This window comes from Gymnoscopelus braueri (assembly GCF_963280865.1).
Source record: "Gymnoscopelus braueri genome assembly, chromosome: 17".
Lineage (NCBI taxonomy): Eukaryota > Metazoa > Chordata > Actinopteri > Myctophiformes > Myctophidae > Gymnoscopelus > Gymnoscopelus braueri.
Window position 1 is genome coordinate 49415150 of NC_137617.1, and position 22618 is coordinate 49437767.

At 41.6% G+C, this 22618-nt stretch overlaps 1 protein-coding gene across 1 annotated transcript in view; it reads right to left on the reverse strand.

Annotated features, from left to right (window-relative positions):
• The window catches only part of wnk4a (WNK lysine deficient protein kinase 4a), a 152083-nt gene that overhangs the window by 70796 nt on the left and 58669 nt on the right, over positions 1–22618 (reverse strand). The window contains exons 4-6 of the mRNA XM_080455848.1: positions 7425–7597; positions 4174–4394; positions 1285–1442 (exon numbers count right to left, since the gene is read on the reverse strand). Coding sequence (XP_080311974.1) covers positions 1285–1442; positions 4174–4394; positions 7425–7597 — 552 coding nt within the window. The remainder of the gene's footprint in view (positions 1–1284; positions 1443–4173; positions 4395–7424; positions 7598–22618) is intronic.

Here is a 22618-nt window from a genome sequence, read left to right on the forward strand (position 1 = left end):
AGCTCTGTGTTTAGTTTGTTAGCATGGAGGAGGCCCACCTCTCCATATTTAACCTGGAGGAGGCCCACCTCTCCATATTTACCATGGAGGAGGCCCACCTCTCCATATTTAACCTGGAGGAGGCCCACCTCTCCATATTTAACCTGGAGGAGGCCCACCTCTCCATAGTTAGCATGGAGGAGGCCCACCTCTCTATTTAGCATGGAGGAGGCCCACCTCTCCATAGGAATCACACAGACAATAAACTGTACATCCTAAATAAAGCCACTTCCTCTCCGTCTTGATTCTGTTAACGAGTGGGAGAGGAAAACACATATAAACCAATAAACCACTTAAACCCTATATATACCTAGTTCAAATACACAAGAGCCATGACGGCCTGTTTGTTGCTCTCATCTATGTACAGAACCATGCATTTATGTCGTCTTTATTTTAGGATTAAATAGGAGGTTGACTGACTCCTTATCATTGCTTTGTTTTATATATATATAATAGGCATATATTACATATTTAACACTGATCACATTTTAGTTTTTAATGTCTGTCTCATTTTTCTTTGTGACTCTTTTCTCTCTCTTTTGACTTGTCTTGGAGGCTGTAGATGTTGTGGGGTTTCCTACAAACAATCATTTCACCACCTTTTGGCTTTTGTGGAGCAGAGATGTGACCATAGGGTCATTATTATGATGGACCAGCTTGTGATGATTTTTTCCCCGCGGACATACAAAATGAGCGGAAATATTTAAATATTAAAATTCAATTTTAATAAAGTACATTTACTCAAGTCCTGTACTTAATTTTGAGTTTTTTTACTCCACTAAATCTCAGAGAAAAATGTTGTACTTTTACTCCACTACAATTGTTTTTAAACTTTAGTTACTACCGTAGTTACTACCGTAGTTACGTTGCAGATATAAATGATTACATTATAAAACCACTTTAGTCCTATTTTATACATAGGCTATTGAAAATAGCAGATCTACAAGCTCACAACACATTGCATCGCGACGCGTTGTGAACTTGTAGATCTGCTATTTTAGTACTTCTACTTTTGGTACTTTAAGTATATTTTGATGCCAATACTTTCGTACTTTTACTCAAGTGACATTTTGAACACAGGCCTTTTACTTGCAACAGAGTATGTTTATGTTGTGGTTTTACTACTTTTACTTAAGTAAAATATCAGAGTACTTCTTCCACCACTGGGTCTGCTTCAGTACTCACACTGGTGACCTTGTACTCACGCTGGTGACCTTGTACTCACGCTGGTGACCTTGTACTCACGCTGGTGACCTTGCGGTAGATCTGCGCTGCGTTCTGACACTCAGAGTACGGGTACTCGGACGTGGCCATCTCCAGGATGCACATCCCGAAGGCGTAGACGTCCACAGCCTCGTCGTACTTCTCCTCGTACATCTCCGGGGCCATGAACTCTGGCGTTCCTATCGGGATACACGGGCAAACCGGGGAGAAAGGTTTAAAGGGTTGGGGTTCATGACAGAAACCATCATCAGCCCCCATGACACTTCAAGGGCAGTGGTGGAAAAAGTACTTACATTTTTTTACACAATACGTCGCATCGCAACGCATTGTGAACATTTCCGAACATTTGTAAAATATGTTGTTCCAGGGACCCTCAGACGCAAAGATTTGAGTTACAAATGTTCACTTTAAAAAACACATCCAAAGATTTGCAAAACGTTTCACATTTTCTTCAAAAATAGCAGATCAGAGAGAGAGAGAGAGAGAGAGAGAGAGAGAGAGAGAGAGAGAGAGAGAGAGAGAGAGAGAGAGAGAGAGAGAGAGAGAGAGAGAGAGAGACAGAGACAGAGACAGAGACAGAGACAGAGACAGAGACAGAGACAGAGACAGAGACAGACAGAGACAGAGACAGAGACAGAGACAGAGACAGAGACAGAGACAGAGACACAGAGACAGAGACAGAGACAGAGACAGAGAGAGAGACAGAGACAGAGAGACAGAGACAGAGACAGAGACAGAGACAGAGACAGAGAGACAGAGACAGAGACAGAGACAGAGACAGAGAGAGAGACAGAGAGAGAGACAGAGACAGAGACAGAGACAGAGACAGAGACAGAGAGACAGAGACAGAGACAGAGACAGAGAGACAGAGAGACAGAGAGAGAGAGAGACAGAGACAGAGACAGAGACAGAGACAGAGACAGAGACAGAGACAGAGACAGAGACAGAGACAGAGACTGAGAGACAGAGAGATACAGAGAGACAGAGACAGAGACAGAGACAGAGACAGAGAGACAGAGAGACAGAGAGAGAGAGAGAGACAGAGACAGAGACAGAGACAGAGACAGAGACAGAGACAGAGACAGAGAGAGACAGAGACAGAGACAGAGAGACAGAGACAGAGACAGAGAGAGAGAGAGAGAGAGACAGAGACAGAGAGACAGAGACAGAGACAGAGAGAGAGAGAGAGAGAGAGCTCTACCACGACTAGACCGGACATTATTTTTTGTGTGACCAACCAACCACATGAAACCTCTTTGTTGTGATCTGACCGACACTGCAGGTCAAGCAGCATCATAAATAACCATCAGCACAATACCCTATATCCTCCATATGAATAGTAAGGGGACTGTGGAAGAGGAATACAAGAAATAGACCTACTTGGGAAAATCTGTGTTTTTAAACTACAGCTTTTTGGTTATTGTTATTATTATCGCAAATGCACTCTCCATCCGTGACGAATGACATGCATTATATTCTGATGGGTCCCCATCACCGTGTGTGTGTTATAATATATTGCAACTTGTGAGCAATTTAGTTTCAGTTAATCAAAGGCTACGATTGTAAATATGTCTTGCTTTTCCTTTTCGCTGCCTACACCAGAGAGCGAGAGAGAAAATTATGTATCATTATTGCCTGTGCTATTAAGAAGCCAAAGGCTACATAACAGCTAAATAATCAATCAGAGTTTAAAAATCACACCCTGTGTGAAGTGGGCGGTGTCTTCCTCAGTGGCGGACTTAACTGTAGGCAAGGTTAGGCGACCGCCTGGGGCCTCAAGAGTTAGGGGGCCTCATAAAAAAGAAAAAAAATACATTTCTGTAGCCCTACTTTTAGCTTTTTAGTGGATCCCATGTTAGTAAAGTCTGATAAAAGTATCAAACTCCCAAAATGCACCAGAATACTGGAAATTACATCTATTCTGTTAAAAAATAATCTGTGGAGGGGGTCTCATACTACCGTTCGCCTGGGGCCTCCAGATCCTTAAGTCCGCCCCTGGTCACTCTTCCTAGCTAACCACAATACTGAATGGAGTCAACCAATATATATGCTTTGATCTGAAAGAGCCACTTAGTGTCAGCATGTGTCTTGCTAGCTAATCACAATACTGAATGGAGTCGATCAATCATGTACAAAAGATAAATACATTTATCTTTTGTAAAACACACTTTATGATGGACAAAACCATAACTTAAAAAAAACATTAATTTGGTTTTTTTTAAGTTATGGTTGCTTATATAGGGCTATGCACATGTGTCATGTGACACTGGCCAATCACAGTCCTGAATAGATTGTGATTGGCCAATCACAGTGCAGGATAATTGTACAAATTTCCAAACCTCACTTTTAGGGCCGGTTTCACTGCCCAAGATATTTGTACATTTTTCCAAATCTCACTTATAGGGGCGGTTTCACCGCCCAAAAAAAACTTGGATTGTGGGGGTTTTGTGACTGTTGGGGGCTTGTACGGAAGGAATTTCACCCTTTTTTACATCTGTAAAAGGCATTACACACAGCAGGAGTGATGGGAATAAATGATACGAAAATGTGTTGCGATTATTTAACATAAAAAAAGGATGTAGCGCGTGGAAGGAACACGTTATTCCAACCGGTTCCTTTCCCCTCCATCAGGCGCCCCGGCTGACCAGGGGAGGCAGTATAGAGACCAGGATTACTACATGTTTTTGTGAGGGTACCTACCCTAGGGGACAAGGGGAGAACATGCAAACTCCACACAGAAAGGCCCTTTCACCAACCCCACCTAGGGTATGGGCACTGATGATGCGGAGGAGAGAACACAGTGACATCATTTGTCACTGTGATGTGACTAATGAAGTAGAAGTTGATACTGGGGGTTAAAACAAAAAATAAGAAAGAAAGAAAGAAAGAAAACGTGACGAGATTTCTTACCAATGACACTTTTAGCGAAAGAGGCACTTTTGAGCGTGGCCAGGCCCAGGTCCCCGATCTTCACGGAGCCCGTGGTGCCCGTGATGAAGATGTTGTCACACTTCAGGTCCCGGTGGATGATGGGGGGGGTCCGCGTGTGCAGGAAGTGAAGACCCTTCAGGATCTGTCGGCTCCATCGCTGCAGCACCTTCAGCTTCATCTCCTTGAACCTCTTCAGGTACCTGGACATGCAGAGAACCCGGGTTATTATAGTAGTTATTATTATATAGACTAAAACTAACCTCTTCAGGTACCTGGACATGCAGAGAACCCGGGTTATTATAGTAGTTATTATTACATAGACTAAAACTAACCTCTTCAGGTACCTGGAGCAGCAGAAAATCGGGGTTATTATAGTAACCAACAAAATAACAAAAGAAAAGTAGTGGCCCGAACCTCTAGAACAAGAGTTCCCAAACTTTTCAGGCAGCGACCCCCCCCCCCAAAATAATAATATTTGAACTGGGGACCCCCTACTCTGACAAGCACTTGGAATTGTATAAGAGTTGAGGCATTACATTTAGTTTGACTCGTTTCCACAGATAAATATTGTGAAAATAGACGATCTACAAGCTCACAGCGCCTCTCTCTGTGCGGCGTTGTGAGCTTGTAGATCGGCTATTTTCACAATTGTTGCCTCTTTCTTACATAATATTTGCCAATTTGCCCAAATTTGGTATTAACACATTGATTGCCAAGAACGAGTTAACTCGTTTTTACTCGTTTTTAAAATCCATCACTTGATTGCCAAGATCGAGTTTTTTTCGAGTTTTTTTTTTTTTTTTTTTAATTTTTCTTATTTTTTTATTTTTAATTTGACCCAAAGACCAAGGAGATATGATTAGTCGAAGATCTAGACTCCTATCCACTTCCTTGTTAACTTAAAACTTAAAAAATTTGTATCTCAGCTCCTGAGTACTTTTTTTTTCAATGAAAAATCTCTGGCAATAAACTGCAAAAAAAATCAGAAATAACTCTGGCAATCAATGTGTTAAAAAGGTCTTAAAAGTAATTAAATTATACATTTATAAATGTGCAGATTACCCTGTATACACTTATAATGTGTGTTGGTTTGTTTACTGTTGAGTGAGAAAACAATGTTACACATTAGCTGATCATCTGGGGACCCCCCAAAAATAATTTGGAACCCCCCCCCCTGGGCGTCCCGGCCCCTGATTTGGGAACCACTGCTGAAGTAAAACAAAAATAAAAGCACAAACACTCAATAGAAAATACTACAAAATCTATGCAGACATCAGGTAGAGTCCATCATATAGCATAATAGTAGAGCATAGAATCTATTGTAATTTGTTTAAAGTACACTTGTGTCAAACTCCTCATTAAGACCTAGTGGTTGTAAACTTTCTAGGGATCCAGAAGATCTCTCACTGGCATAACGTTCTGTCAACATCAACCTCCTCTCTCTGGACAGTGAGCTGCTCTATTCTCTAAGGGAGGAGAGGGGCTGAGAGAGAGCTTGTTGAAACGGCCTTGTCTTTTCAAATAAACAAAAGGCTTTTAGCTCTGAGAGCGGAGCTGATAAAGACATCTAGAGAAGCACATGGCGGTGGAAAACATTTCCAGGAAGACGGATAATTGTGTTATAGACGCTGTTTGTTTCACCTGGTCTTTATGTCCAGTCAATGAGACAGTGAGAGAGTTTAATCCATTTAGACCGAGAACGCATCTGTGTCATTTTAAGATTTATTTGGCTATTCAAAAATAGCAGATCTACAAGCTCGTGCCGTGCTACAAGCTTGTAGATCTGCTATTATTTGAAAAGTCATGGAAAATGTGTGCAAATCTTTGAATATATATATATGTATATCTTTTTTAAAGAGAACATTTTGCAACTCCAATCTTTGCTTCTGGGGAGGTCCCTGGAACAACATATGTTTGTAATACATATCATTTTGAAGGTCCTTTGACATGAAAAAGGTTTGAGAACCACTGATATTATAGCAACATAATTTGAACAAGTTAAAAAAAAAACATATACATATATTTAGGATTTAGAAGACATTTATAGAATCCCCCAGGAGCAAAGATTTGAGTTACACATGTTCACGACAATGTACACATTTTCACGATTTTTCTAAATAAATAGCAGATCTACAAGCTCACAGCGCGGCACTCGGTGCCGCGCTGTGAGCTTGTAGATCAGCGTAAATCTATAAAATGACACACATACGTTACCCTGGTCTTAATGGTTTAATTGACAGTGTGTGTTGCTGATGTCAGCTCAGTAGTTTGTGCATAATGACAGTGATGTGTCCATGAGCCTGGTGATGTCCCTCCATCCACCACACTGACCACACTGTGATGTCCCTCCATCCACCACACTGACCACAGTGTGATGTCCCTCCATCCACCACACTGACCACACTGTCCCTCCATCCACCACATTGACCACACTGTTCATTTGTAGTAAAAATAGCATCAAGCTAGCACCACGGTGAACCACGTTTAACCGCTAACACTCACACAAGCACGTTTACAACCACATGCCCGACGCCCGTCCTCTCATGATGTGGTCAGTGTCTCACACAGTCAGACACCAGAGGCTCCAGAGTAGGGCTGGACCATAGATACCATACAATACTGATATGAGAATAGATATCGGCTGGGATTTTGGATAGAGTAATATTGTGAATGATATGGGATAAGTAAGCCTGTAGATCTGCCATTATCACTATTTAAAAATGATAATAATATACATACACACTAAGCCCCCAGAGTTGCTGAGAAACATTGAAGCCGCCACCCCAGTGGCCAAAGCTGGAACTGCAGGCGGGGAGAAATACATGCACGAGCAAAACATACTGAGAGATATTCATATATATAAATATGTAAACATATTATACATAAATGCATATACATTTACATATAAATATGCATCTCGAGTGTATTTAATAAATATCTCGCGTTCAGGCTCCCAATGCCCCCCCCTGTATGAATGAATGAACCATTGTAAAGCGCTTTGAGTAAGTTTGAGTACTTAGAAAAGCGCCATATAAATGCAATTCATCTAGTTATATTATACCTCTATGACACACACACACACACACACACACACACACACACACACACACACACACACACACACACACACACACACACACACACACACACACACACACACACACACACACACACACACATCCTGATTGCCAGGGCATCAAACTGCCACCGGGGCAGAAGGAGAGACTCACGTTTTCAGGGTGCCTGAGGTCATGAGTTCGGTCACCAGGAGGATGCACTTGTGTCCCTTGGACGTGGACTTCCAGGAGTCGTGGAAGCGGACGATGTTGGGATGCTGCAGACCCTTCAGCATCTCCACCTCCTCGCTGAAGCGCTGCCGCTCCGCCTTGGTCAGTTTACGGGTCTGTGGAGGAGGACAACACACAGACTATCATCAACACACAGATTAAGGCAGTATACACATATATATAATATATACTGGTTTTTTTTAATTTTGTATCGATATTGTTAGATGTTTTAATCTACGGTATGTATCCCTCCATAGACGTCTTCATATGTGCTAAAGAACTGGGCCGGTCCGAACAGGGCCTGGCCCGAACAATTACCACAATTTTAGAAGACCGGAAAAACCCGAAAATGTGTCATTACGTGCTTAATGTCCAACAAGCTTTGAACTGATCTGAGCTCTGAACATCTTGACAACGGCCACTAGTGATGTGCGGGTCGGGTTTTTTCATGACCCGCCCCGCCCCGGCGCGGAACCCAACCCGCCTCAACCCGCCCCGCGAACCCATATATAAATCTATGGCTCAACCCGCCCCGCGACCCGCGGTGGGAAAAAAAAGATAATCATCATCATAATAGCTCAGATTTATATAGCGCTCTTTTAAGTACCCAAAGTCGCTTTAAATGTCTACAGTAGCACAACATTGTCATGGGATAAATAAACAAGCATGTTGTTCTTTTTATTTTTTTATTTTTTAGAGCGGCTCACCCGCAGCCCGCATAATTGCCTCTGAAATCCTGACACGACCACCCGCGCCGCGGGTCAACCCGCGGCGCGGGTTGACCCGCGCCGCGGGTTACAGGTCGGCCCGCTCATCACTAACGGCCACTTTCGCCGAAGTTTGAGTTTTGGCCATTTTCGCCATTTCTTATACAGCATTTGGCGAAGAGATTTGGTATAGATGGTAAAGAGTGGTTCAAGTACAGAGCCAACAGGTCCAGTGTATGACGGACAATTTCTAGACCAGTGCCAAAAATAATTACAATTAATCCTGACATATTTTGGCCACTCCAACAATATCTTTCCTCTCATAAATCTAGATTTTTGAGCGTCCCAAAATATAGAGATTTATTTTGGCCATTTTACAAACTCTTTCTGTAATGGGGTTTCAATCATAAGAGGGGTTGTCAGGGTTGATTATGTAAGAAGGAACAGAAAGGTGGGGGATAGGGTTAGTCAAAGCCTGGTTCCTTCAGGCTATGGGAGCTTCCAATACACAGGAACCCCCCCCCCCCCCCTCAATTACATAACCATGACTTTTCCATCCAGGGGAACCAGAACCTCTGATTTTAACCCATTCAATTTTGGCTATTCAAAAAATAGCAGATCTACAAGCTCATAGTCATAGCGCTACAAGCTTGGAGATTTGCTGTTTTCTTTGAAAAATCTTGAACATTTTTGTGCAAATATTTGAATACATAATACTTTTTTAAACAACATTTTTAACTCAAATCTTTACTTCTGAAAGGTCCTTAGAACAACATATTTTGAGATGGGGGTCCACAGCCAAATACATATCATCTTGGTGGTCCTTGACATGAAAAAGTTTGAGAACCACTGATATTACAGCAACATAGGGTTTTCAGAAAACTGTTAGGATTTAGAAGACAGTAAAGATTTGCAAAATCTTCCACGATTTAAAGAAAAATAGCAGATCTGCAATTTTTTTTTAATAGCCAAATACATCTCAGAATGACACAGATGTGTTACCGGATTGAATGGTTTAAGACATGTTAAAGGGAGGTTTTCCGTGTTAAACATCGAACCAAACACTGAGAGGGAAACAAAGGTATTTTTGTGCGGCCCCTGGGCTCCTGTATGGATGTATGAGGATGAATGGTCTGATTTAACTAAGGTTTTGGAGCCAGCTCTGCCTGTTCGTTCACTGGGCGCTTTTAGTGGAAAAAGAGAGCTTTTTAAGGGCAGCCTGATGAATCCTGCATTGAGGAGGCAGGTTTGGTTTTCTGGGAAAAAAAACGCACGTTGGGGCTGCATGGCTGCTTATGTTGATGTTTACCATCAGCTTAGGACCGGCTTGGCGTTCTTTCCCTTTCCCCTTCCCTCTCTCTCCCTCTCTCTCTCTCTCTTTCTAGGTCTCTCTTCCTCCGCCCCTTCGTGCGAAAACAGCCGATCTACAAGCTCACTTGCGGGCTTGTAGATCGGCTGTTTTCGCTAAACTGTCGTACGGCGAAGTATAGGATTTAAAGGGGTTACTTCACTTTTAAAAACACTTCGGGTCATTTGGCTTTTGTGTGCACTCCACACATCAGTTTTTTTTTTCAAGTTGCTTGATTCAATATTTAGATATTTGATAATCATTTGATGACATAACCCCCCCCCCCCCCTCCTATATAAGCCTATTCAACTTGAATTTCCATTAGAGACTACGAGATTACCAATTGAGAAGACATGTCCCTGCTTCATTGTTCTTCTAATGCCTGTGATGCCTTTTTAATTAGTTTTATTTAAAATAAACACATAAATAATAGAAAAATGCTGGTCCCCTCATGCATTAGAAGGACGATATCATGCAGTCACCAGAAGCAGGGATGACGTGTTTTTTTTTTCAATGAGTCTAAAAGTGAAGAAAAGGCCAAGATGCAGGATTTATTGAACACCAACGTTTTGACCTGGAAAGGTCTTCTTCAGTGGAAACGTTGGTCTTCAATAAATCCTGCATCGTGGCTCTGATTCTCCTTTTCTTCACTTTTAGACTTCTTTACAGCAGCGCCTCCGCAATACTGGTGTCTGTGCAACCTTTCTCCTGTTCGTTTGCCTTTTTCAATGAGTCTAACATTCATTAAAAGAACATCAGTCACCAGAAGCAGGGAGGGACGTGTGTTTTAACATGGCCAACATGGAGTTTTACGTTGAACGACCCCCGGGAGTGTTTTAAAGTGAAATGCCCCTTTAAAGTGGTTCAGTAAGGTGCTTCCTGCGGCTCATGTTACCTATATATACAGAATGACCACATCAACACAGGAGGCACTGTCCTGAGGACCCCAACATGACACCAGACCCCCATTCATCCATGTCAGTCACATGTCCAGCTGTCATCGCATTAGGCAGGCCATTTACTACATGAGACCACTGTTGCCAGATCTGCTCATTATAATGTCCCCAAAGACTTTTTTTGAAAATAGCAGATCTACAAGCTCACAACGCGTCGCATCGTGACGCGTTGTGAGCTTGTAGATCGGCTATTTTCAAATAGCTGATGTATATGTTTAAAGTGCTCATGTGGCCCATAGTTGCTTCTTTTGGGCTGGTTTTCTAAGACCTGGTTGCTTGTTTATCTCACATAATCTGGCAACACTGCATGAGACCCCCCCCCCCAGCCTGGACCCCTGGCCTGGACCCCCAAGCCTGGACCCCCAAGCCTGGACCCCTGGCTTGGACCCCCTGACAGACAGAGGCCACATGGTGACAGAGTGTCTGTAAACATTCCAGGTAAATAATTAGGTTGATAGCGATGGCATGCAACAGGAACACCAGGCTGTGTGTTGTTGTACCTTAGTATGTACGGTACGGTACGGTAGCCTACTTCCTGTTCATGGACCATTTGTCTACATAAACAACCCATAATAAACCATGTTGCGTCATCACCTGTGGCGGAAAAAGTACTCTTTAAAGTAAAAGTAGTGATACCACAATATAGAAACACCACAGAGAATAGCAGCTGATCTGCCTTACAAGCTCAGTCTGTGATGTGATGTGTTGTGAGGGAATAGGCTGGGTTCATGTGGTTAAGTTACAGTACTTAAGTTAATATACTTGGTTACTTTCCACCATCATGGTCATTAACTTTGCATTATAGTAACTGATGGCACAATAGGCTTAAGTGTCCTTGTGGTGCAGTCACACTATGTGTGTGCGTGTGCGTGTGTGCGTGTGTGTGTGTGTGTGTGTGTGCGTGTGTGTGTGTGTGTGCGTGTGCGTGTGTGTGTGTGTGTGTGTGTGTGCGTATATGTGAGTGTGAGTGTGAGTGTGAGTGTGTGTGTGTGTGTGTGTGTGTGTGTGTGTGTGTGTGTGTGTGTGTGTGTGTGTGTTGACATGAGTACAGTGAGATGCATCTGGACAGCAGGATACTCTTTAGTCACCAGGTTTTATTAGTGAGACAGATTAGATCACACAGCAGGACACGCACAACACAACACAAGGCCTTGTGTGTGTGTGTGTGTGTGTGCGTGCGTGTGTGCGTGCGTTTACCACATATTTCTATACTTATGAGGGCCAGATGTCCCCACAAGTATAGTATAATTTGTGTCATTGACCTTGTGAAGACCATGGTCCTGGACACTCCTGGAACCCCACCAGAGTATAATGTTGTTTTAAAAGAGCTGAGGTTACAGGTTAGGATGAGGCATTTAAGGGGTAGGTTTAGGGTTAAATAAGGCAAGCAAAAAGTAATACCATGTGTGCATGCTGCATGCGTGTATGTGCGTGTGTGTGTGTGTGTGTGTGTGTGTGTGTGTGTGTGCATGCGTGCATGCGTGTATATGTGCGTGTGTGCATGCGTGTGTGTGCGTGCACTGTACATGGTGTGTGTGTGCGTGTGTGCGTGCACGGTACACGGTCACAACACATCAAAATGCAAAGAAGACGCAGAAGGTTTTGGCCACATCTGAGGGAAGTCCTGGAACAACAAACATCCACTTTGGACGTTTCTGAACCAAAGCTAACACCAGTCCATCGCCCGCCCCGAGTCTGGAGAGTCCTACTGCTACATTTTATAATGAATTTTCAAAAACATAGATTTCATTAAAGTTTCTATTTCAGAACATTTAATTCATGAGCAAACACAAAAAACTTTATTTTGTTGAACCACTTGAAGCTCTAATCAAAACTGTCTGGGTGTGTGTCATCATCACCAATCTGCTGTGGTAGAAAGAGACAAATCGGCTGCATAATTGCCTGAAAACCGATACCGTGCATTTAGTGCTGCACGATTAATCGAAAAAAGATCGTGATCTCGATTCAGACACCTATGCGATCTCGATTTTTTTTTTTTTTTGCTTAATATTTTTATATTTACAAGAGAATTGTGTGAGAATCGTGATCTCAATTCTTATGGAGAAAAATCGTGATTCACATTTGAGCAAGAATCGTGCAGCACTACGTGCATTAGTACATTATTTAAGTTGATTATTTATATGTTCCAGTGTTTAATGCCAAAAACACAATTAAACCGCTGATTGCAATTATTTGAACGGCAATTAATCGTCGACCAGTGTTCCATGATGGTGACAGCCCTACAGCCAGCATAACACCACAGTCTGCTAGACAACATCTGACCACAGTCTACGGGAACGCATCTGTGTCATTTTAAGATGTCTTTGGCTATTCAAAAATAGCGCGGTAGATCTGCTATAGCTCATAGATCTTCTATTTTCAAATAGCCAATGTGTGTGTATAGGCACATATATAGGGTTAAAGTGGTTGACTAACTCATGTTGCTGGGGGACCCCCTGGAACCCCCTCAAGGACCCCCTTTGAGAACCACTGGCTGAAAGCATTAAGTAGGAACTCACAGATTACATCCAGGACAAGAGGAAACAATACTCTCTGATAATGATGCCATTATGTGACTCTATTGTTCTGTGAGTGTGACGCAACAATGCCTTCTTAACAATGAACACACACACACACACACACACACACGCGCACACACACACACACACACACCCACACACCCACACCCACACCCACACCCACACACACACACACACACACACACACACACACACACACACACACAGATGAACTGACACTCCCCCCATGTGTTCCTCCCACCATGTCCACAAAACATTTCAATTTGGGTTAAAGAACTTAATTAAATATAAAGCCTGGCTGTCATTTCCTGGAAACATATTGACCCCACTGAGGAAGAATGCCCCCCCACCCCCCCACCCCTTCCAAAGCTACCAGATCTGCAAATGAGCCCTCAGTCAGTGTGTGGAGCAGCCAACCACAATATTAACACAGTTAGACCGGGCACGCATCCCTCATTTTAGATTTGAACCACTTTAACCATTATGTTATACTTTAGCTATTCAAAAATAGCAGATATACAAGCTCATAGATCTGCAATAAAAAAAAAAACGGTGTCAATCTTTGAATATATACTTTTTTTTTAAAGCGAACATTTGTAACTCAAATCTTTGCTTCTGGGGGGATTCTATAATGTCGTCTAAATCCTAGCAGTTTTCTGAAAAACGTATGTTACTATAATATCAGTGGTTCTCCAACTGTTTTCATGTCAAGGACCCCCAAAATGTTATGTATTTGGCCACGGACCCCCATCTGAAGCAAAGATTTAAGTTACAAATGTTCGCTTTTAAAAAAAAGATACATATTCAAAGATTTGCACAAATTTTCATGATTTTCTTTCAAAAATAGCAGATCTACAAGCTCAGTGTCTAAAAGGACACAGTCCGGGTCTTAATGAGTTAATTGAGTTACTTAAGTATTGACAGTCAGCCACCAGGGACACAGAGCAGTATTGTTCAGACTCAGTGGATAGAACGGGCCTGTGGTTAAACATTTACCCACACGCTCTTTACTGTGGGTTAACAGGCAAGTTAATCACTTTTAACTTGCCTGTTAACGTCCCTGTTTAGGCGGAAAATAGCCGATCTACAAGCTCTACAGACATTCTAATTCCTATAATAAATGTATTTATGAAACACATAATACATACATTTTAATTGATGGAAAGTTGTGACTTTTTTTTGTTTAACTTTTTAAAATCCTTTGATATATATACATATATGTGGGGGACCCTAACATGGGTCCCCACCCACTGTTTGGGAAACAGTGATCTAGACAAGGTGGCTGCAAGGTGTGAATTTAACAACTGTGTCGGGGGGGTCACCATACCGAATACGCTGGCTTGCCCTCGGCGCTGAGATTGCACCGGGGAGGGAGATACTGTAGTGTCTTTACTGTAGTGTCCTTACTGTAGTGTCTTTACTGTAGTGTCCTTACTGTAGTGTCTTTACAGTAGTGTCTTTACTGTAGTGTCTTTACAGTAGTGTCTTTACTGTAGTGTCTTTACTGTAGCAGGAGAATATCACTGACACCAGCTTTAATTAGATAAGCTGCAGCTGTGTTGCTTTACGTTTAGCCTGACACGTTTTTAATCTGCTGTAGTTTTTAAACCTGAACCCGGAATACAAACAAACTACAACATCAGCCTATAGGATTTCATGCCTCTCTAAGTGGTTGATTCACTCGTCTCTCTTTCCAGAGAGAGTGATCTATTCTTAGCCACAGGGAGGAGGGGGGGTTTGGGGGGGGGGGGTTTAGGGGTCTGCAAAGCAGGAGTCTGGACAGACATACTTTGGGCCCGGAGCCACATACTGTATAAGTGGAGTTACGTAACAGTGTTGCTGTCGGAGCAGAAAACCTTGTATCTACCATGTGAAACATTTGATATGTTTCGTTTCTGTTTTTTTTTTGGTCTTAGATCAATGCGCTACTTTTATCACAATGTCACACAAAAGAAGTGAAAATAGCCCGATCTATAAAGACGCGTTGTGGGCTTGTAGATCGGGCAAATTTAGCTATTTATGACATTTATTTAAAAGAGGAAGTGATCACGTGATCTGTCTGTGGGTCTTATGAATATTGAACCAATTAAAAGTATCAACAACAGCTTGTGACTAAATAATTTAAAAAAAAAGAACCATTTCCTGAAAAGTAACAGTTGTGGACATAGGAGTTTTCCAGCGGACAGAGGAGATAAGCGATGTGTTGACGGTAGAGAAAGCCACTGGTATTAGATGGACGTCCCTGTTCTGTCTTCACTTATTATTATGACAACCAGTTAGTGAACAAACCACATGCCAACACTCACCAGCCAACACCCAGTGGTGGAAAAAGTACTTGCTTTTTTTTACTCACGGAAAAGTATCAATACTGTAATGTAGAAATACTCTGTTACAAGTAAAAGTCTGGATTTAAGTGGGTAGTATTAAGTGAGTAAAAGTACAAAAGTATTTGTCTGTACTTAAAGTACCAAAAGTAGAAAGTACTCATTATGCAGAATGTCCCATTTCACACATTTTCAAATGTATGAAAGTGCATTCTCTCCTAAAACAAGCAACTAAGAGTATACCTAGTGCTAAGGTAAAAGTGACTTATACCAGATACCTACTTTCTTAAACAGATGAGACAAATAGGAGCTTGTAGATCGTCTATTTTCAAATGGCCGAAAGGTATATAGGGCTGAAGTGGGTAAAGTGTGTTTTGTAAAAGTAAAAAAAGTAACTAGTAACTAAAGTTTTCAAATCATTTTAGTGGAGTAAAAGTACAATTTTGTTTTTACTTAAGTAAAAGTAGAAAAGTATAGTAAAACAATTACTCTGTTTCTAGAAGTAAAAGTCCTGTAAAAGTATTGGCATAAAAATATATACATTAGCGAAGTAAAACCAGTTAAGCCCTATTTTATACTTTGGCTATTTTCAAATAGCCAAAGTATAAAATAGAGCTTAACTAGTTATTTAATAATAATCTAAATCGGCAAAGTAACTTGTAACAAGTTTTCAAATAGTTGTAGTGGAATAAAAAGTACAATATTTGCCTCTGAGATGTAGTGGAGTAGAAGTATAAAGTAACTAAAAATGGAAATTATCAAGTAACGTAAAAACAATCCTCAAAATTGTTCTTAAGCACAGTACTTGAGTAAATGTACTGAATTACATTACATTACGGTCATTTAGCAGACACTTTTATCCAAAGAGACTTACAATAAGTGCATTCAACATAGGTAGGGAAGAAAACTACTAATCACCAGAAGTCTTAAGTGCATTCTCTTCTAAAACAAGCAACTAAGAGTATACCTAGTGCTAAGATAAAAGTGCAATATATCAGCTGAACAAGAGCTAAAATAAAATAAATGTATCAAATAAACAAGATCCAATAAAACAAGAGCTCGTACAAATAATTGACAACAAGTAGGCAAGAGGAAGGGTCAGGGTAGTGTTTCCTGAAGAGGTGGGTTTTCAGCCTGCGGCGAAAGATGGACAGTGACTCTGCTGCCCTGACATCAGTGGGAAGTTCATTCCACCACTGTGGGGCCAGAGCAGAGAAAAGCTGTGACCGTGTGGATCGGCCAGAAGGACCACCACTGACAATCAGAGCAAATCTACAGTCTACAGGAAATCATTTATATTCTAACCAGATTAAACCAAATCATTTATATTCTAACCAGATTAAACCAAATCATTTATATTCTAACCAGATTAAACCAAATCATTTATATTCTAACCAGATTAAATCACATCATTTATATTTGTCAAATATGTTGTTCCAGGGACCTCCCAAAAGCAAAGATTTCGGTTACAAATGTTCGAAGATTTGCACACATTTTTATTTGTTTTCAAAAATAGCAAATCTACAAGCTCATAGCACTCTGTGCCGCGCTATGAGCTATTTTTTCAATAGCCAGAGAAATGTGAACATGACACAGATGCGTTCCTGGTCTTAATGGGTTAAAAGACAAATATTGCACTTTTGACTCCACTATTTCTAGGAAGGGAAAACATAATTAATTAACCACTTATTTGAAATATAGTAAAACCAGCCGATCTACAAGCTCACAATGCATTGCACGATGCAAAGAGTTGTGAGCTTGTAGATCTGCTAATTTTGAAAATCTTTGGGGGGCAAAATGTCAAAATTTCAATACTGCATTGATATAAAACATATACAATTGACTTTATAATTTGTACAAAGTATTTTTTAAAGCTACTTTAACTCAAGTATAATTTAGACTGAACAACTTCCGCTGTAGTGGAGTAATATTTTACCAGGAGTATCTATACTTTGACTCAAAGTACAGGGTTGAGTACTTTGTCCAGCGCTGGTTACGGGACATTTAAATCCTGAAATGCGGTTCTTCCAGGCAGCACTTTGGTGTTTAACCCATTAAGACCGGGAACGGTTCTTTGGCTATTCAAAAAACTTGCAGATCTACAAGCTCACGATGAGCTTGTTTTAAAGCGAACATATTTTACTTCGATCTGTGCTTCCGGGGGTCCCTGGAACAACATATGTTGAGATGCGGGGGTCCGCGGCCAAATATATATCATTTTTGGGGGGTCCTTGACATTAAAACGTTGGAGCACCACTGATATAGCACCATACTTAGCATTTAAAAACAAGACCAGGAGACCTGGTTCTGCCAGACCCAGACTTCACATGACGTGTCAGCCTGTGTCTATGCCCATGTATGGACGAAAGGGGGACAGACTTTTATGGCTGGGACACACGTCGTGCTTTGCACGACGTGTGTCCCTTCTATGGACAGACTATGGACAGACTTTTTTGGGGGACAGATTTTTTTTGGGCTGGGGCCGGAGGACAAAGTGACCATGCCCATGTATGGACGAAACAGGTACAAAGCCTCATGTAAGCCCGACCCCTTGGGTCTGGCAAAAATAAAAAAATATATATATATATTTGCACACATTTTCAAGATAATTTTTTTTTACAGATCTACAAGCACTATGAGCTTGTATATCTGCAATTTTTTAATGGCCAAATAAATATTAAAATGACACAGATGTGTTCCCGGAGTGAATGTGTTAATAAGAACACAGTGAGCCCACACACATTTTCCATTGCACTATTCCATGCTTTTTTCCACATAGTATTTCCAGAGTTTACATTAGCAGCAGAGTGTGGCTGCTGTGCAGGAGAGCTACAGTCTCTGGTGACAGGTAGGGTAGAGTAGGTGGGTAGAAGGTACTTTATTAATCCACAAGCGGAAATAAACCACTTTCATCCTGGCGTGGACATCCTGATATAGCCTGGTAAACCCTCCCTCCGGAAATCTCAATTCTATTTGATTCCTGGAGTGAGTCTGGCATGAACCGCCTCTCTGCAATATTGGCTGTGTATGCCAAACGGCCGCGCCTATCAGCGTCGTCGCTCATTGTTCTGTGATTGACAGCTTACGTTGGCCAATCAGGTGGCGAGTTCGAGTGAGCCCAAAACACGAACGGCAGCCATCTTTTTCTTGTGCGGCCAATTCTCCGCTATTTTTTTACTTCAAAAAGCTCTCTAACTTCTATTTTGAGGCACGGAATTTACTTATAAGATATCGTTTGGATAGAATTTAGTTGTTTAACTTCATATATGTGGTCAATTAATCATGACAAAGCCTATTTAAAAATAAAAATTTAGAGAACCGGTAGGGGCGGGCAGTGACACCATTTTATCCGAATAAGGCAACCCATTTTGGGTATGGCTGTCTCAAAAGTCCCGTCGCGTCACATTAAGACTGGTGAACTGCTGATTGGCTGAAGGGGAAAAATTATCATTGGCTGAAGGGGTTGTCAGTCAACGGTATTACTCCCGCCCAACTCCAGCACAGCCAATATTGCAGACAGGCGGATCAGGCCAGACTCACTCCTGGAATCAAATAGAATTGAGATTTCCGGAGGGAGGGTTTACCAGGCTAATCCTGATAGTGGACAGTTCAGAAACCTGCCTACCAGTGACATCATCGATGGGGAATCCAAGCTAATAGAAACTACAGCCTTTACTCTTCCTGGACAGATAGCATGCTGAATTAGAAGCCATTGTTCTTGCAATACAAAAGAAAAACAAAGTTTGAAATCGTGTTTGAAATGACCAAACCTGCATCGATGATGTCACTGGTAGGCAGGTTTCTGAACTGACCAACGCCCTCCACTGAGACACAGAGTTGAGTCAAATAAATACTGTATATAAGATAGAGCTGCTGTCGAGCAGACACCTTGTATGTCCTAAACTGTTATTATTCTAAAAAATATTAAAAAGCAGTGAAAATAGCCGATCTTCAAGCTGTAGATCAGCTACTGTCGCTGCTTTTGTCCCACACTGTAGTTTGATGAAGTAAGATATTACTTTATGAACAAACATAAAGAGTTGAAGTATGGAGATATGAGGTTTCTGCCCGACATCAACGAGATCTAAAACAGGAACAGACAGTCCAAGACAGACCTTTTATAGACCTCTAAAAACAACCATCATAGTACAGCAGTGAAACAGTCCAGTAGATTGATAGAACATCCGCCAGCCTGATGGAGCCGGCCGGAGGTGGAGCTGTAACCCTATAGCCTATGCCTATTCTGGCGGGAACATACGGCAAAAAAAACAGGAGATGTTGGCAACATTTTGGCGAAGAGATTGGCGTAGACGTAAAAGTAGAGTTGTAACTCTGGTCCGTTTTACAAGACTAGAGAGTTTAAGCGGTTAGAGATGTGAGTGAGTGAGCTGTGTGACAGTTAAATAGATCAAATAGATCACAGAACGTCATTCTGTTTCAACAACGTCTCTCTGTGGATTATAAACGCTTTCTGTATATAATCTGATAACCTAATGATCTAATGTATCATCTGATAACCTCGTTTCCAGCCTGTTCTCATCTAACACAGTGAGGGTGAAGCTCTTACAGTCATTGTCCTGATCTGAATGATGGCCTTTTGAAGTGTTATAAACTGCTGTGACACTGCTGTAGTTCTTCATAATATGTGAGTGTGACTATTGTCATGCCAGACCCCTGAACACTGTTTGGACCAAGTTTGGTGCGGATCGGAGCAACGGTGCGCCGTTGACAACGACTGGCCCCCTTGGGGACCCCTCACCACATATCCTCTAGGCCAAACTTTTTCATGTCACGGACCCCCAAATTGACACTTATCAGCCCGCGGACCCCCATTTGAAAAGATATGCCACGGACCCCCCCCATAAGAGATTATTTTTACAGCTCTAGCAGGCCATTCTCAACCATTTTAATTGAATGACCCCCAGTTTGGCATGCATAAGGCTACCGAACCCCTATTTTATGGCATTTTTATCTCTGGGACCCCACTTCGTAATGTAAAATCAATGTTCATTTAACTCTGAGAGTGTACACATGGAACCAAATGGACCGTTAGGGTCCATTTGGTTCCATTTGTACACTCTCAGAGTTACAGACCTGTAAGGGTCCATTTGGTTCCATTCGTACACTCTCAGAGTTACAGACCCATAAGGGTCCATTTGGTTCCTAACTATCCATCATTTAGCTGGGGACCCCCTGGATCTCCGTCAAGGACCCCTGGGGTTTCCCGGACCCCACTTTGAGAACCAATGCTCTAGGCTATGATGTCATGACGAGATTTCGTGAAATCAAAAAAATATATAGCTATTAAAATATGCAATCTAGCGCAAGCACCACAAGCGCGCATTCTAGCTGTGGTGTGACAGACCCGGCATGGAGTTATGACATGTTTCCACAGTACCATTCATCCTAAGATATCACAACGTCATAGAAAAGGTATGAAAACCGTGGGGCAAAATTCGCCTTTAATACAGGATAGAAAAAAATTAAGCTGTTTGGAGCGCTCGGAAGTCCAAACAATAAAGTAATGAAGGTGCTCTTTGGTCAGAGAGACAGAAGTTACAACAAAAGAAAAATCCAAAGGCACTCGTCTGGCAATAAAGTTTAAACAGCCTTTAGTTAATGGCTCCTTCACAATGGAAATACAGTGAAAGCAGTAGTACTGCTTTCACTGTATTTCCATCATGAAATAGCCATCAAATAAAGGCCTTTTAAAGTGCATTGCCAGAAGAGTTTTAAATAGAGCTTTTGCCTAAAAATCTGCATACAAATGACTCAATTCATGTGCACCCTCTTGCAGTGGTGTAAAGTAACTCAGTACATTTACTGTACTGTACTTAAGTCCAATTTTGAGGTATTTTTACTTTACTGGAGTACCAGTTTTCAGTACTTTTACTTCTACTCCACTACATCTCAGAGGCAAATATTGCACTTTTACTCTTTGAAAACTTTAGTTACTATAGTTACTTTGTAGATCTTGATTATTATTATTACAAAACATACATTATCCACTTCATCCCTACTGTATATACTTTGGCTATTTGAAAATAGCAGATCGACAAGCTCACAATGCGTCGCAAACGACACATTGTGAGCTTGTAGATCGGTTATTTTCAAAAATATGTTTTTATTCATGACGAAATTGTGAGATGGGACATACTGCATAATGAGTACTTTTACTTTTGTACTTTAGGTACATGTTGATACCAATATTGTTGTACTTTTAAATTTCGAATTGCGGACTTTTACTTAAGTAAACAATTTGAGCACTTTTTCCACCACCACCACCATTGGAAAACTGTATTCCCGTGTTAGCCGTCATTAAGCGAGTGTTAGTACACTATACAGTAAAACAATCTGTATTAATGTATCCATTTATAACTGCGAGAGGATACACATGTAACCAAATGGACCAATTTTACAGTGTGTGTGTGTGTGTGTGTGTGTGTGTGTGTGTGTGTGTGTGTGTGTGTGTGTGTGTGTGTGTGTGTGTGTGTGTGTGTGTGTGTGTGTGCGTGTGTGTGTGTGTGTGTTCCAGATGTACAGTGGGAGGGTCACTGAGTTTCCTTTGATAACAGAGGAACGAGGAAAGGACTGAACGCTGACGTGCCTCATGTCTGACACACACTACTACAAGCTCCTGACCAGCAAACATTATATTATATCATAAATACACTCAGTTCTCAGAGAGCTGTGGCAGTGATGTCACATGTGACGTCACTGCCACAGCTCTCTGAGAACTGAGTGTAAAAAAAAAAGGTGAGCACAGAGTTCAGGTGATTTATGAACCATCATAAAAACAACACATCTTGCCTCTGGATGTTTGTAATTGTTTCTTCACATCTGTAATTGTCCCTCAGTGCCTCCTATAGACCTGCCTTAAACACGCCGGGGTGTCAGATGATAACAAACAACAGTTTAACTGGCAGTATAGCACTCGTCTCACCTGGTTTAGCACTCACTCAGTCTCGTCTAGCACACACGCTCCTTCAGTAGGACACAGCGCAGTGTATTTTAGAACCACAACGCACCGACTGCACTGTGTTTATAAAGACCTGAGAACACCACAGCGTATTTATGAACACACTGTACTCAGGGTGAAGGCATAAGACAACGTTTATCGGGACACTTTACTGTAGAATAAAAATAAACAGGAACGCTGCATGGCACCAATGCCAACATGCGGTCCTTAGTGTTGGATGAGGATCACTTCCCTTTATGTGGACTATATGTTCCTCTATGAGGATTTATGGGTTATAAATCAG